Genomic DNA, 14,693 nt, shown 5'->3' with positions numbered 1-14,693 from the left:
GGCGTACAAAAATAGCCTACAGTGTTTATATCACAGCCTGGAAACTAGCTACATGTTTGACACCTCTACATTGTGTTGGTCCTAAACCGTGCAGCAATTGTGTACAGCGACTCACAAGCTTGAGTTTAAAAACGTTGCCAAAAGCACGCATACCTAATAATATATATGTGAAATTACAATAAGTAACCTAACTATTCTGAAATAACTCTAGTAGCATTCTAAAAATACATAGTGTAGTTAGTGTTTACGGTAACCTTTTACACTGATGTAAAGTGGCTGTGTACAATTACTTTACAGTAACAGGTTAATCAGCCTTTCTAAGTGGCTGCAATCCTGACATGGTGATGTCACAACCTTGTACATGAACAGCTCAACAATTACAAAAGAGATATAAACTAAATGGCAGTATTTTTTATTGGAAATCTGAACTACAAAATAGAGCATATTCCCCAATTTTTAAAAATAAATCAAACCAACATTTATTTGTGCAGCCCTTTTTACAAGCAATGTCAAAAACTCAAGAGATGGTTGGTGAAAGAGAGGTGCAGAACATAGGCTTAGCATAGTCATACAGCAGGGAAGTGTCAATGGGTATTGAGACACCAGAATCCAGTGTTCAACTTGGGTCAGTTGGTAAATGTCAGCATACGCAGGGCTGAGGGGCTGGGGGCTGAGGGGCTGGGGGCTGAGGAATGAGGGCTGAGGGCTGGGGGCTGAGGGCTGGGGGCTGAGGAATGAGGGCTGGGGGCTGAGGAATGAGGGCTGGGGGCTGAGGAATGAGGGCTGGGGGCTGAGGGCTGGGGGCTGGGGGCTGAGGGCTGGGGGCTGAGGGCTGGGGGCTGAGGAATGAGGGCTGGGGGCTGAGGGCTGAGGGCTGGGGGCTGAGGAATGAGGAATGAGGGCTGAGGAATGAGGGCTGGGGGCTGAGGGCTGAGGGCTGGGGGCTGAGGGCTGAGGACTGGGGGCTGAGGGCTGGGGGCTGAGGGCTGAGGAATGAGGGGCGCAGCATCACAGGCCGGGGGGTGAGAAAAGGAACAGGGAACTTGTTGTCGTTCGACATGGAGACTGGTTTCCGGTTGGCGACAAGATCCAGCTTTGGCAGACTGTCACAGATTGACGTCCACTGGCGATCAGGTCCAGCGTTGACCGACCCACGACAAGGCAGATGCTGACAGCTCAAACCAAAGAGAGGAGAGCAGGAATTAGAGAATGCCAGGAGCAGCTAACAGTTACAGTAATATTAGAATTAGAGTGGACTAGTGCAGCAATTTAGCAGAGCAAAAAACAGTTACACAATTCTGAAGAATAGGGACGTACTCACGGTTGTTGGAGGATGGAGGACTTGCCAAGGTCTGGACCAGGACAGGAAACATAATGTGTGGAGATACATCAGGAAATCTATCTATCCAGTGGCGACTGGTCATTAGGGGCAGGTGGGCAGTGCCCCACCTGTTATCAACAGAAAGAACTGCAACAAAATTATGTTAACTTTTATTTCTCGAACATTTTTATTTTCGTTTACTTCGAATAATTTACTATCTATGAATATAGTGTCTTCCTAAATTGTTTCGTTTCATTCGTTTGTGTCAAGATTTTATTTAATGTTCATTGGTCCCTGCCATGCTTCAGACTGCGTTCTGCCAATTCGAGTTAGCATAGGCTAATCGTGAAAGTGGGGCTCTGGTGGGGCTAGCCCCTCTCTCACAATGCAATGTACATTGGACGTGGGAAATTTTAATACGCATGCTCAGAATGTAATGTAATGTAAAGTAGATCACACAAATTTGATGCCAAGTGGGGCTGAGAGCCAGTTGCCCCACCACAGCGTCATTTCGTATTTCAGACCTGATTGGCTATCTGTCTTTCTGGCGCCAACATTAGTCGGCAAGTTGATTTCATACTTGAGCACCAGTTATATACCCTATAAACGCTTAATTTGGAGGAGAAAGTTGAAGTAAAGCAGCATAAGTGGTGCCCATCAGCCACGATATTGTCATCGCTCAAACTGCTGGTAAAAGTAACCGCAGGTTTAACGTGGAGTGGTTTTTGAAGAAAGTGGCTAACGGTTAGTCTAGTTAGCATACAAAAGAAGGCACCTTTCTCTTCAAGTGAGCTTTCAGCCTTGGTGAGTGAAAGCATATTTTATCATCCTGCCTTTGTGGTGCTGGTCCGTGCCTTTGTCATATTTGGGGGCTGGATCGGTAGATAAAGATGGTGACGTGTCAGTGTGTCCATGCTTATCTGGTTGTTGTCATAGAATGGATCTGTATCCCTAAAAAGTTGTATTTCTCCTTCGTTGTGGCCTTCCGTTGTGTTGAGCTCATTGCTGTTTGCGCATGGCCCTGTAGGCACATTGGTTCTGAGCTTGGTTCCTAATTTAGGTTTGTAAATATGACAGTGGTAATTTTACATCTGTGTGAGAGAGACAAGGAGAGCAATTACCCAAGAATGTCTCTTTCTCTCCAGTTTGTGTAGTACAACACCTGGTAGAAGCAAGCCGCTCTGTCGTTAAGTGTTGTGTGGAGCCAAGCTGTTTGTTGACGTGTTAATAAACACATCAAGAGGAAGCTTTTGTAGCTTACTGGTATCCTATATTTTGAAATGTTTTTTGCCCCACCAATTTTTTACATAAAAACGCCACTGTATCTATCTATCTCTTAATCTATTTAACTGTCTATCTCATTTCTATTTATCCATCTATCTATCTCTTATCTATCTGTTATCTCTCTCTTATCTATCTATCCATCAATCTATCTATCTCTTATCTATCTTATCTATGTGTCTATATATTTGACTATCTATATATCTATGTCTTGTCTATCTTATCTATCTATATCTCTTATTTATCTAACTATTCATCTCTTTTCAATCTATGTATCTATCTATCTCTTATCTATGTATCTATCGATGAAACTTTTCTTGATTTTATGTAAAGCACCTTGAGCTGCAATTCTTGTATGAAATGTGCTATATAAATAAAGTCTACTTACTTACTATTTAACTATGTATCTATTTAACTATCTATCTATCTATTAATCTATCTATTGTGGTAGCATGAGAGGCTAGACCACTGTGCGGGGTGTAGGGCAGTGCGTCAAAACCGAACAGAGCAGGCAAAAGTGGGTTCAAAACAAGGAATCCGGTTTATTTACCAACAAAAAAACAAAAGTTTGGTTGAACACAAAAAGTTGCTCCTCGGATTGGATCCTACCAGGTATCTTCCACTCAAAGTTCTTCTGGCGTTGACCTCTGTTTGCGCCAGGTACGCTCTCTCCCCTTTGGTGGGTGGGTCCGGCCTTTTGTTTTATCTCCCTCCCCCACCTGAGCTCCCGCCTCAATCAGGGGACTGAGGCAGATGCACCTGGTGGCGTGGTGCCTTCTGGGAGGTGTAGTCCTCTCGGCAGCCATCTTGGGACCGGGTAGCCACTCCCCGAGACCCACATACCGGCTCTCCACCACACGTCCCCTCGTGACACTATCTATCTATCTCTTATTTATCTCTCTTATCTATCTATCTCTTATTTATCTATCTCTTATCTATCATATCTATCTTATCCATATATCTCTTATCTATCTTATCTAACTATCTCTTATCTATCTATCTATCCCGGGTTCAACAGGTTCTCTCTCTGCCGCTGCAGCCAGTTGAGTGAGCAGGTAGCCCCCTCTACTGGTGAATCTCCTCCATGCAGCCAAAGCAGAAAGCCCTGGAAAGGGCAACAGAGATCCCCTGGAAGAAGGCTTTGATGGACTTTGTCTTCTTCTTCTCTTCTCTTTCTACAATGGACGACTCGCCAAGGTCTGGACCTGGACATGAAACAGCATCACACAACAGGATATGACATCACATGTAACTTCAGCACTGTGACCTCTCACTTAAAAATAGTGCGTGCGTGTGTGTGAAATGCGGGGCCAACTACAGTGGGAAAGCCTAAATGAGCCAATGTGCAGTCAGGATCTTACGTTCAAAGCTGAGGGGACACACTTTATTGGTCTTAATCAGTCTGCTTCTCTTTCTGCCCTTGGCAGCCCCAGTCTGTCCATCCTTGAGAGACGTCCTCTCTTTCTTCTGGGTTTGGAAGTGAGAGCAAAGACACACAGATTCATTGAAATTTTCACATGTCGTCCCTTCTTATCGCTGACTCAGCTCAGGTCAGTTCTACCTAGTGCCAGTGTGTGGTGTTGTTTTCAGCTTACCAGTGTGAACCATTTCGGGGACGTGGGGGGGTCGGTTTTTCCGAGCGTCCCCAGATTATCTCCCTCTGGGCTGAGGGCCCGAGCCATGGAGCCCCTGGAGGTGGAGGAACTGGTGGAGGAGGGGGAGGATGAAGAAGAGGATTGGGTTCCACCGGCTTTTTCCAAGCCAGCGGGATCCATCTCAAGTCCTCCACCATCTGGGTCCTGGGTCCAGAGTCATGTTCTTCTCCTCCTCCTGAGAGGAGTCCTGGTCCTGGTCCTCAGTCAAGTCCTCATCCACCCTGAGCAGTTTGGAAAACATGGCCCCAAGATGGTGCATTACTTTGGAAACCAAGTCGCTCTGGCAGGAGTAGAGGGCTTCTGGGAGACCCAAGATGTTGTCCAGGAAGTCCAAGAACGTTTTCTGTAAACAAGAGGAGTGCACAAAGGTTGAGGCGCCAAACGAACACTGTGGGTATCTTGAACAAGAGAGAAAGTGTGTGTGTGAGAGAGAAAGAGACAGAGAGAGAGAGGGGGGAGAGAGATCAAGAGAGAGAAAAGGAGAGAGAGCACACCTTCAGTTTCTCCAGGTATGTTTTCCCCGGGGCTCCCTCTGTGTCCTGAGGGAGGAAGGCTTCCACCAGGTCATGTAGCTGGAGCATGAAGCAATCTGGACCCTGGGGATGGGGGAGGGAGAGGGGGAGGAAGAGAGCAAGAGAAGGAGGGAGGCTGGGTCAGACACCAAGACTGTGACTAACTGATTAGTCAACCACTTGTAAACTTTGGCTCGCATCGTGGAGTAGATGAAAATGACTTCCGTGGCTATCTAGACATGGTGATGTCACTGCACCCCTGTGATGCAGGACTGGGTGAGGCAGGGCACTTACTTTGAAATACGACTGGCGATAGCCAAACACGATCAGGCGCAGCATAACCAGCTCAATCACCACATCTATGATGCTCAAGTGATGAATCTGAAAAGAGTTCCCACAAGTTATTAGCTAGTTTTTAGACTCTCACATCCCTGATGCTGATGAAGTGAGATGAGAGGAGATGTGAGGCGTCCAGGTCATTAAACTGTGCATATTGCCTGGGCTTCGAGGACAATTTGTGCTTGAAAAACAATGTCATTCAGACCAGTTTGCTGCCACAGACAAGTGTCTCGCACCTTCTAGAATGTGTGATGTCACAGACCCCATGCCCAAATTTTAACATTGAGAATGCTCAATAAAGATGTTGTGAGCTTGGCACCTTTTTATGAGCATGAACTGACCATAAGGGGGGCTGAGGTCAGAAGGGGAAAAATATTTCCTCCCCTCTTTCTCCTTTCCTGCCCTCCTCTCCCCCACCATCCATCATGTCCTTCACCTCCCCTCCCTTCCTCCCCTTCGTCCCCCTCTCCTCTCCTCACCGATGCCGCTCCCAGCTCCTGCATGATGGAGTCTAGGTGGGCGTGGTCTGAGGTGTACTTCAGCAGCCTTGTGTACTGCAGAAACAGCTGCTCTTCATCCTGGAGAACACAGACACACAGACCCCATGTTTTCTAAGGTGTGTTCAATTTATCTCCAAGTTAGCATGTGTGTAGACTATTCAAGTGGTGACACCCTACCAGGGTGACATATATCAAGGTCACCCAAAGTCACCCAAAGTCTAGTAACTGTTGGTGGAGGGATAATATGTCAGATACCTTCTGCGCTTCAGTTGCCAGCCTTGCTAAAAACCAGCGCCAACATGAACTCTCTGCTCTTAGTAAACAGCGTCTGGGGACAAACATGGACGATCAGGATAACTAGCTAGAATAATCTTTACTGACAGCACACAGGAGTTGACTACTTAGCATTTTATAGAACATCAACACACAGGAGCTACCTAGATAGTAGACTACTCACAGTGAACGCCTGCCTAAGAGCTGGCACCTTGTAGGACAGTTGGTCCACGGTCTTGTCTCTCAAGTAGAACCTATGGAGATACAGATCAGTCAAGTTAACCTGGACAAGCTAACTACAGAGCTATGAGGGCAACCTTGTTAACATGCATTCCTGTGCATACAGCAGCATTTATAGCATCTATTTTGAAGTACCATGTGTATGGCGTGTTGTCAAATGTAACAATTAAAATATGCCTGTTGAGGAATTGTACTAACTTAAGGAATTCCATTTCATTTTCCCATTTTGCAGGGAAATGGGTCTCATGATCCTGGGCCTTGGTCCAGTCCTGATCGTTCTCCTCCTCAGAGGGGAGCCAGTCCTGGGCCTGGTCCTTGGTCCAGTCCTGATCGTTCTCCTCCTCAGAGGGGAGCCAGTCCTGGGCCTGGTCCTTGGTCCAGTCCTGATCGTTCTCCTCCTCAGAGGGGAGCCAGTCCTGGGCCTGGTCCTTGGTCCAGTCCTGATCGTTCTCCTCCTCAGAGGGGAGCCAGTCCTGGGCCTGGTCTTTGGTCCAGCCCTGATCATTCTCCTCCTCAGAGTGGTCCCAGTCCTCAAGTTCAAGTCTTTTATTTGTCAGGTACACAGAACAACACAAGGTTAGACTGGGCACTGAAATACGGAACACATTTACATCTATGCTGAGCTTAGATAAGTGAAACTTCCTAAAAATACAGATAGCAAAAAATAAACGACAATAATAACCCTAACACTAAAACTTCCTAAATTACAGATAACAATAAATAGTACGCTATACTAACCCTAACAGGTCCTGGCCCTGGTCCTTGGTCCAGTCCTCATCATTCTCCTCCTCAGAGGGGTCCCAGTCCTGGCCCTGGTCCTCCTCCTCGCAGGCGTTTCTGGACCCCCAGGAGGTTCTGGATGTGATGTGTGGAATCCCATCTGGACCCACCACCATGCTGGACTCTGTGATGGTTACATCAGTTTGCTAGTGGACAAGAAGGAGACGTATACACACCTTTAACATTTAAAGAATCCTAAACTGATGAATCAGGTTGTTGGGATCAAATGGGGAGGTACTATCTATCTATCTATGTATCCTAGTGTTGCAGTTCTCACCCCTTTGTAAGCCAGACCCGTGGTCTTAGAACCCATGTGAGACTGATATTGTCTCACCTGGCCGCCAATGAGCTGTAGGGGAAAGGAGATACAAGGAAGGGATGAGTGACAGAGTGCTGCGTTAACTGATCTAGAGTACAGCTTCAGATACAATCCTGAACAGGAAAGTGTCACACTGTTGGCATCTGTCACACTTCAGGGGAATCTTACCTGAACTCTGGTCACTGCCATCACCATGTGGTGGAATCCCTGCAACAGCAAACAGAGGAAGAGGACCCGGGTCAGACTGTGTGTGGCTTGTGCATGCGCGTGTGTGATTGCGTTTGCACTTACATCTGGACCGACCCTGGATCTCTTCTCAGACATGGCCCACCACAGCCTGGCGTCAGCCCCCCTTGTCATGAACACGCTGTGTGAATGTACGTGCACCCTCTGAGGAAGTGGGAAGGAGGGGTTACAAATAACAACAATAGGCTGTTTGTTTGGATAGGTGTGCAGGTGTGTTTGCAAAGGCTGACTCTCAAAGTACCTTAGACCCAGATCCTCTGGTCCACGAGTAGGAGGATGCATAGTTCCTCTCTGAGCTCAGCAGATCAGAAGACAAGCTGCTCTACAGAAACATGAACAGAGAAGAGAGGATGAAGTGGAATGTTCCCCTCCCCGGGAATACTTGTTTCCCCTCAGTTTGGCGCTTGTAGGGGCGTGATTGGGAGGAACGGCGTCCCCGATCTGAACCCGAGTGGTGTTTTGGAGTCAGACTTCTGTACTGGACACGGCTTGTCCATATCAAACTCCATGTTCAAGCATAAGGGCGTCCATATGTGCACTTGGCACCAGGACACCCAAGGTCTCAGTTCGATGACCGACTTTGTAGTCGTGTCGTCGGACCTGAGGCCGAATGTCTCGGAAACTCGGGTGAGGAGAGGGGCGGAGCTGTCAACTGATCACCACCTGGTGGTGAGTTGGCTACGATGGTGGGGGAGGACACCAGTCAGGGGAAGACCGAGGACACGCTGGAGGGACTATGTCTCTCAGCTGGCCTGGGAACGCCTCGGGGTCCCCCCAGGAAGAGCTGGTGGAATTGGCCGGGGAGAGGGAAGTCTGGGCCTCCCTGCTTAGGTTGCTGACCCCGCGACCCGACCCCCGGAAAAGCGGCAGATGACGGACGAATGGATGGCCAATAGGCTGTTTGTTTGGGTAAGTGTGCAGGTGTGTTTACAAAGAATGACTCTCATAGTTAGTACCTTAGATCCAGATCCTCTGGTCCATGAGTTGGAGGATGTCACCAGGTCAAAGCACAAGCTCCTCTACAGAAACATAAACAGAAAAGAGAGGGTGAGGTGGAATGCTCTGGAACTGATGTAGGACCCACAGACCCTTACCATACTGTAACTAAGACCGTGTATCCAATGTCTTACACTGAGAAACATAGTATCTCTGACATAAATACTTTGATGCATGTAGTTGAATTGACACACTCAAATGATGACTTCCTGAGGTGTCTACTCCTCCAGTCTCACAGGGGAGAGGAATACACACATTAGGCAGCCAGGCTGTCACATTCATAACTGGAGAGAGGGGGGCAAGAGAACTAGCTCCCCTTGAATGAAACTAGCCACTCCATCCATGTCCACTATGTTTCCATAGGTACCAAATAACCCAGGACTGAACCCACTCATCATGACATCATCTCAACATTCCAGAACGTTGCAGCAGATTTAAAGGAAAACAACTGAGATAACGACCTTGTAAGTGTGAGTATTTGTGTGTGTGTGTGTGTCAAGGTAAAGGTAAGATGGCTCTTACCCCAGTCCAAATGACCACAGGGCCACAGTAGAGAGGGCTGAACTCCCAGGGCAGCAAGGGTCCGCTGGTCATCTGAAACACATGACACACAGAAACCCATTTAAACCCCTGAGTCTACCTAGTAACTAAACAGAGCTCATCACTAACTGACATACAGTCTGAGTGGAAAGATGAAGACACTGCAACTGGCCTTTATGTCGGCTTGTCCAGAACATTAGGTGCTTGCTTGACTGACCTGCACCCCTGGGACCTTTGATGTGTATTTTTATTGCATTGTTTTGGCTTAGAGATACATGTATAAATGGTGTAAGCAGTGTGAGTCTTCCATCATGGCGACTCTTTGAATTTGTACTGAATGATGTGTTACCTGTGTTCTGAGTGTCAGGTCCAATGCCATCTTCCCAGCCAGGGTGAGGGAGATCTTAGGGATGTGATGAAGCCAAACTGGGGCCGTGAAGAAGGTCTGTAACAGTGAACAACGGAAGACTTTAACTTCACCATCTGTGTCCAATGGTGACTAATGCTGTGCAGCTAACACAATGGTTTCTCAACCTGAAGACTGCAGAATGTGGACTAACAACATAGAAGGTGAATGGTTACCAGAGTGTCCAGAGATGTTAACTCTGTCATTAACAGCTTCCCAGCACGAGTCAGCTGACCAACATCAGGCCTGGATGACGGAGCCTTGGCACGACAGAGAGAACAATTCAAGAACAATAAGAGAATCTTAGGGATTGTTATGAAAAAAGCTTAATGTTCAGAGTAGGCTACATTGTCAATGTTTGAAGTAGACATTACTAAGCTATTGTTATTTGTTATATGTGCCCCTCTCAAACTCTTAGCTCCAAGACAGAGGAGAACTTACAGGACGCCACACTGGCATGTACAGCAGCAGAGGTCCAGACAGAGGGCTGAACAGAGGAAGCAGGTCCTTTTCATGAGAGGAGAAGAGGACAGTACAGGAGGTTTATAATGACAGTCCAATATGAAACTAGCAAACATATGTAAACATTTACCCCACCAGAGATGCACTACCCCCCCTTGGGTTCAGTCAGTCATCATCACAACATTACTGTGTGATGTGACCTACACACAATATCAAATATTTGGGCATTTTAAGTACAAATATTTAGGCCTATAAGAGCATTACATAAATCAAATGGGCATCAAAACCAGTAATAGGATGTGATGTAGGAGGTTTTGTTGCTTAACTGTACAGTCTTTGTCCTTTTTGATGGGGCTCCAATCCAATTCCTGGAGGTGGCTCTTTGTCAGATGGTACCTGAAGAAAGGAAAGAATCCTTTCTTCTTTTTCCCCTTTAGTTTCTTGGGTCTCTTCTCAGTAGTCACCACTGGGTGACTTTGGGCTTGACCCATGTTTAACTTTGACCAAATTGTCAGATTTCAGCCAAGGCAGGTGGTACGGAGGGGCTACAGCCTGCAACCCCCCAGACAAGTCCCCCTCAGAGAGGTCATCTCACTCAGCTAGCTGTGTCTTACTCTTGGTCCTGTTGTCTCTCTTGTCGTAGATAGTCTTCACTCTCCGGTGTCAATCTTCTAATGAGCTGCGCGGCTGTGCGCACCTGTTTATATAGCCCTTCTGAGCCATTGTGACATCACAAGGCAATCATGGTCTGGGTGATGATGTCATAATGCAGTATGCGAATCACGGTTTCAGTGTTCCAAGTGCAAATGTTTTGCTCTGTAAATACACAAACATACTGTACATCAGGGGTCACCAACCTTTTTGAACCTGAGGGCTACTTCATGGGTACTGAGTCATACGAAGGGCACCCAGTTTGATACACTCTTCTGAAATAAAAAATGTGCTCAGTTTGCCTTTAGTTATGTATTGTTATTAATGATTAATGATATTCATCTATGTGAAGACACTGATCATGTTAATGATTTCTCACAATAATTATCAACAATGACTTAAAGCAATGACTCAGCAATTGATTACATTTGCTTACAGGATCACTATAACATTTCATAGGAAAAATCTTGCCAGTGACAAACCCTTTTGACAAATCTTAACTATGTAGCACCTTGTTTGAAAAATAAATCAATTATGTAATGTTTAAGAAAAATCAATTTACATATTTTCAAATAAATCGAATCACATTTTGACTAATGACCAAGTCTGCTGCATTTTTACAAAATAATCTTTTACATTTCATGAATACTCTTTTGAATGGAACACAATTTTTCCTATTTTAAATTCACAACATTTCATAGGAAAAATCTCAAATGTTCACTAGCCAGTGACAAACTCTTTTAATAAATCATTAACTATGTATTGCACCTTGTATGAAAAAGTAATCAATTATGTAATGTTTAAGAAAAATCAATCAATTATGTAATGTTTAAGAAAAATCAACTTACATATTTTCAAATAAATCTAATCACATTTTGAACTAATGACCAAGTGTGCTGCATTTTTACAAAATTATATCTGTTACATTTCATGAACACTATTACATTGAACACAATGTATCCTATTTTTGATTCAGCTTTGCAACTGACACTTTGTTAGTGGGAAGACTGGCATTGCATGCTGTTCACCAGTGTGTTGTAGTCTGGTGTGTAACTTGACACTGCAACTCTGAGTGAGTCTTGCAGATGTGCATCAGTGAGGCGGGTTCTGTGTTTGTTCTTGATGAAGTTCAGGTCAGAAAATGCTGATTCACAGAGATAGGTTGAACCAAACAGGCTGGCAACCTTCATAGCTGCTGTGCTTACACCACTGTACTTTTCTGTGTCAACAAGGCTCCAAAAGTTTGGTGCAGCTTGGTGAGCTTTGAGGTGCAGGTCATTCTGCAATGTTACAATTTCAATCTCCACCTGTCCAGCATCCAAGTTGAACGTTGCACTTAGTTGCTCAGCAATGTCAGTTATGTTGTTCATGAAAGGATTGGAGATGAATGAAACACATGGCTCAAGCTGATCAAGGTCACAAAACCTATCCTCAAACTCTTGTCCAAGTCTGTTTATGACTTGACAGTACTTTTCTGCATTTTTGTCCAATGCCTCAGATGCAGAAGCATTGTCTTTCAGCACCGACTGCACAGAGGGAAAGTGCAGCATTTTTTTTCTCTGTAAATGCACAGAGAAAATGTTCATCTTGGCTTTAAATGCATTTAAAGCACTTATCATGTCAACAACAGTCTTACCTTTGCCTTGCAGCTCGCAGTTCAAGTGGTTTAGTTTCCCAGTAATGTCCGTTAGAAATGCGAGGTCAAGTGTCCACTCTGTGCCCTCTAGCAGCGAGACATCTTCCCCTTTGGACTGCATGAACTCCTTGATTTCACCCAAAAGTGACAAAAAACGAAGCAAAACTCGTCCTCTGCTCAGCCATCGGATTTCTGTGTGTAGCAGCAGGTCGCCATATTCTGCTGACATCATCTCCTGCAATAGCACCTTGAAGATCCTGTGCTGTTTCGCTTTGGAGCGGATGCTGTTGATGATTTTCACAACGGGAGTCATCACGTGCTCAAAGCCGATCACTTTTGCACATAACGCCTGCTGGTGAATGATGCAGTGGTAATGCAGAAGTTTTGGGAAGTCTGGGTCACCTTTACAGTGCGCGATGAAACCTGCATGTCGGCCGATCATAGCAGGAGCCCCGTCTGTAGTCACCGCTACTAGCTTTTCCAGTGGCACCTTTTTCTGTACGAAAAACTCCTTCACCGCGTTGTAAACGTCAACTCCCCTCGTAGTTGTCTTTAAGGGCAGTAGTGTCAGGAGTTCTTCTTTTGTGGATAAATCTGCAAACACCATCCGGATAAAGACTGACAGCTGCGCTGTACTGCTGTTGTCCACGGACTCGTCGCACTGGATGCTAAACCACCTGCACCGCGCCAGATCCCGGTCCAGCTGCTCTGCCAGGTTAGTGGACATAGCTGACACCCGTCTAGTCATCGTCGATGACCCCAGTTGGACATCGGAGAGAGTGGAGATTAGATTGGCTCCATTTTTCTCGTCTTTAAGTACAGTGTTGGCAATAATCATCATTGCTTCTTTGAACACTTCTCCGTCTGAAAAGGCCTTCTTCTTCTTTATCAGAAAATGTGCAGCTCTAAACGAGGCTTCGGTTGCTTTTATGGAGTTCTTTGCCGGCTTCGTGAAAAAAGACTGCTGCTTTCCCAAAGCTGCCTTTAGCTCACGGGCTTTTTCTGCCCGTAGCGCGCTTCCCGCGGGGTAGTTAGCCTGGTAGCTGTTGTGTGTAGCAAAGTGTCTCTCCACATTGTGCCGCTTTGCCGTCGCCACAGTCGCGCCGCAAATGAGACAAACGCAGTTTTCTTTCACACTTGTAAAAAAGAATTCTTCCTCCCATTCACTGTGAAAATTATAGGTTCTCTTCCTTTTTTCTGCCATGTTTTTGGGGTAAGAATGTGCATTCAGCTCATGGATTCAGCTCCCCATCATCGCTGTTCCCGCTAAACGCTCAGCCCCGCGAACACTGAATCTTCCTTTGTCATGCGCACTCATCTTTGAACTAGAATAGGTCAGAAATCGACTGAATTATCAAAACTTCCATGAATTGTACAAATATTTTTTTATTTTTTATTTTAAAGATCTTGTCATATTCATATAGCCTACATATAAATGCAAGTGTGATTTTTTTTAGACGCAGCTCACTGGAGAGTTGTGCTATTTTTAGAACAGGCCTGCGGGCGTCTCAAATGGTCCTTGCGGGCGCACTGGTGCCCGCGGGCACTGTGTTGGTGACCCCTGCTGTACATAAACAAACACATTGTATGTATGCACACACACACACACAATCCATCAAATTTCCAAGATGTCGGGTCATTAATAAAATGTTTAAGGCACAGCTTGTGTTTAGTATGATAGTATGATATTGAAGATACTACCGTAACACCACTGTAACACAACTGTAATATATGCAGCAAATACTTTTTTGCAATACTTGAACCACATGAACTAATTAGCTAACCACATGAAGCAACCACCTAACCGGTTGAATGATTTGACTACTGTACGCCAAACCTTTAAGCTTTCATCAAACACATCTGCAGTATGACAACAGAATGATGGCAATAACAAGTTCAGTAGACCAGTAAAGTTTCCTCACATTCTTTCATATTTGATCAAAATGACCTGCCTACTATTATCAGTGAATATTACATTTTCTAAACCCCACATCTTCTTCACAGAGCAGCATCCTTTCTTCATGAGCCATAAGACTTTTTCTTCAGCTCAGTTTAGGCTGCATGCTGCAAAGGAACCTCAAAAGTATAAATGGGGCTAAAGGACTGCTTGCTTTTGGTGCTGCAAGCCAAACACACCCCACACACATGCACTCTACCTGCTTATGGAGTTTTCACATCCAACACTAATCTAGCACATCTGATTCTATCATTTAGCTGGTTGATCAGGTAACTAGTGTTGAATCGGGTCAGATAAGTGTGGTTGGAGCCCAAACCAACCGGTAGGTGATCTCTCCAGGAACAGGGTTGGAGACCCCTGATCTAGGTCCTCCTCCTCCGTGCCGCTCCACAGAACCCAGACTCTTCCATCGGTGGAGAGCAGGTGGCACACAAGAACCACACATCTGGGGCATCCGTCGTTCTTCACCGACAAACAACCAGACTGCTTTGGGACTCCCAGGGAACCTTCCTGAAAGGAAGGATGGAGGTTGGCTCACCAGAGACTTTTCCCTTCCTGATGCTGTCGTCATGAATGATC

The 14,693-nt window shown here is 45.7% G+C and overlaps 1 protein-coding gene across 1 annotated transcript; it reads right to left on the bottom strand.

Moving 5' to 3' along the window:
- Positions 1-5,602: 5,602 nt before the first annotated feature.
- Positions 5,603-7,644, bottom strand: LOC124483249 (bifunctional endo-1,4-beta-xylanase XylA-like). Its single transcript, XM_047043598.1, has 8 exons — positions 7,512-7,644; positions 7,389-7,427; positions 7,179-7,250; positions 6,860-7,047; positions 6,320-6,664; positions 6,066-6,135; positions 5,864-5,936; positions 5,603-5,686 (listed from the first exon to the last, which is right to left on the bottom strand). The coding sequence occupies exons 1-7, from the start codon at positions 7,578-7,580 to the stop codon at positions 5,874-5,876; spliced, it is 846 nt and encodes a 281-aa protein (XP_046899554.1). The 5' UTR covers positions 7,581-7,644; the 3' UTR covers positions 5,603-5,686; positions 5,864-5,873.
- Between the last annotated feature and the right edge of the window lie 7,049 nt (positions 7,645-14,693).

Source organism: Hypomesus transpacificus, chromosome 21 (assembly GCF_021917145.1).
Source record: "Hypomesus transpacificus isolate Combined female chromosome 21, fHypTra1, whole genome shotgun sequence".
Lineage (NCBI taxonomy): Eukaryota > Metazoa > Chordata > Actinopteri > Osmeriformes > Osmeridae > Hypomesus > Hypomesus transpacificus.
The sequence above is the reverse complement of the archived record's forward strand: the minus strand, read 5'-3'. Positions and strand labels throughout refer to the sequence as shown.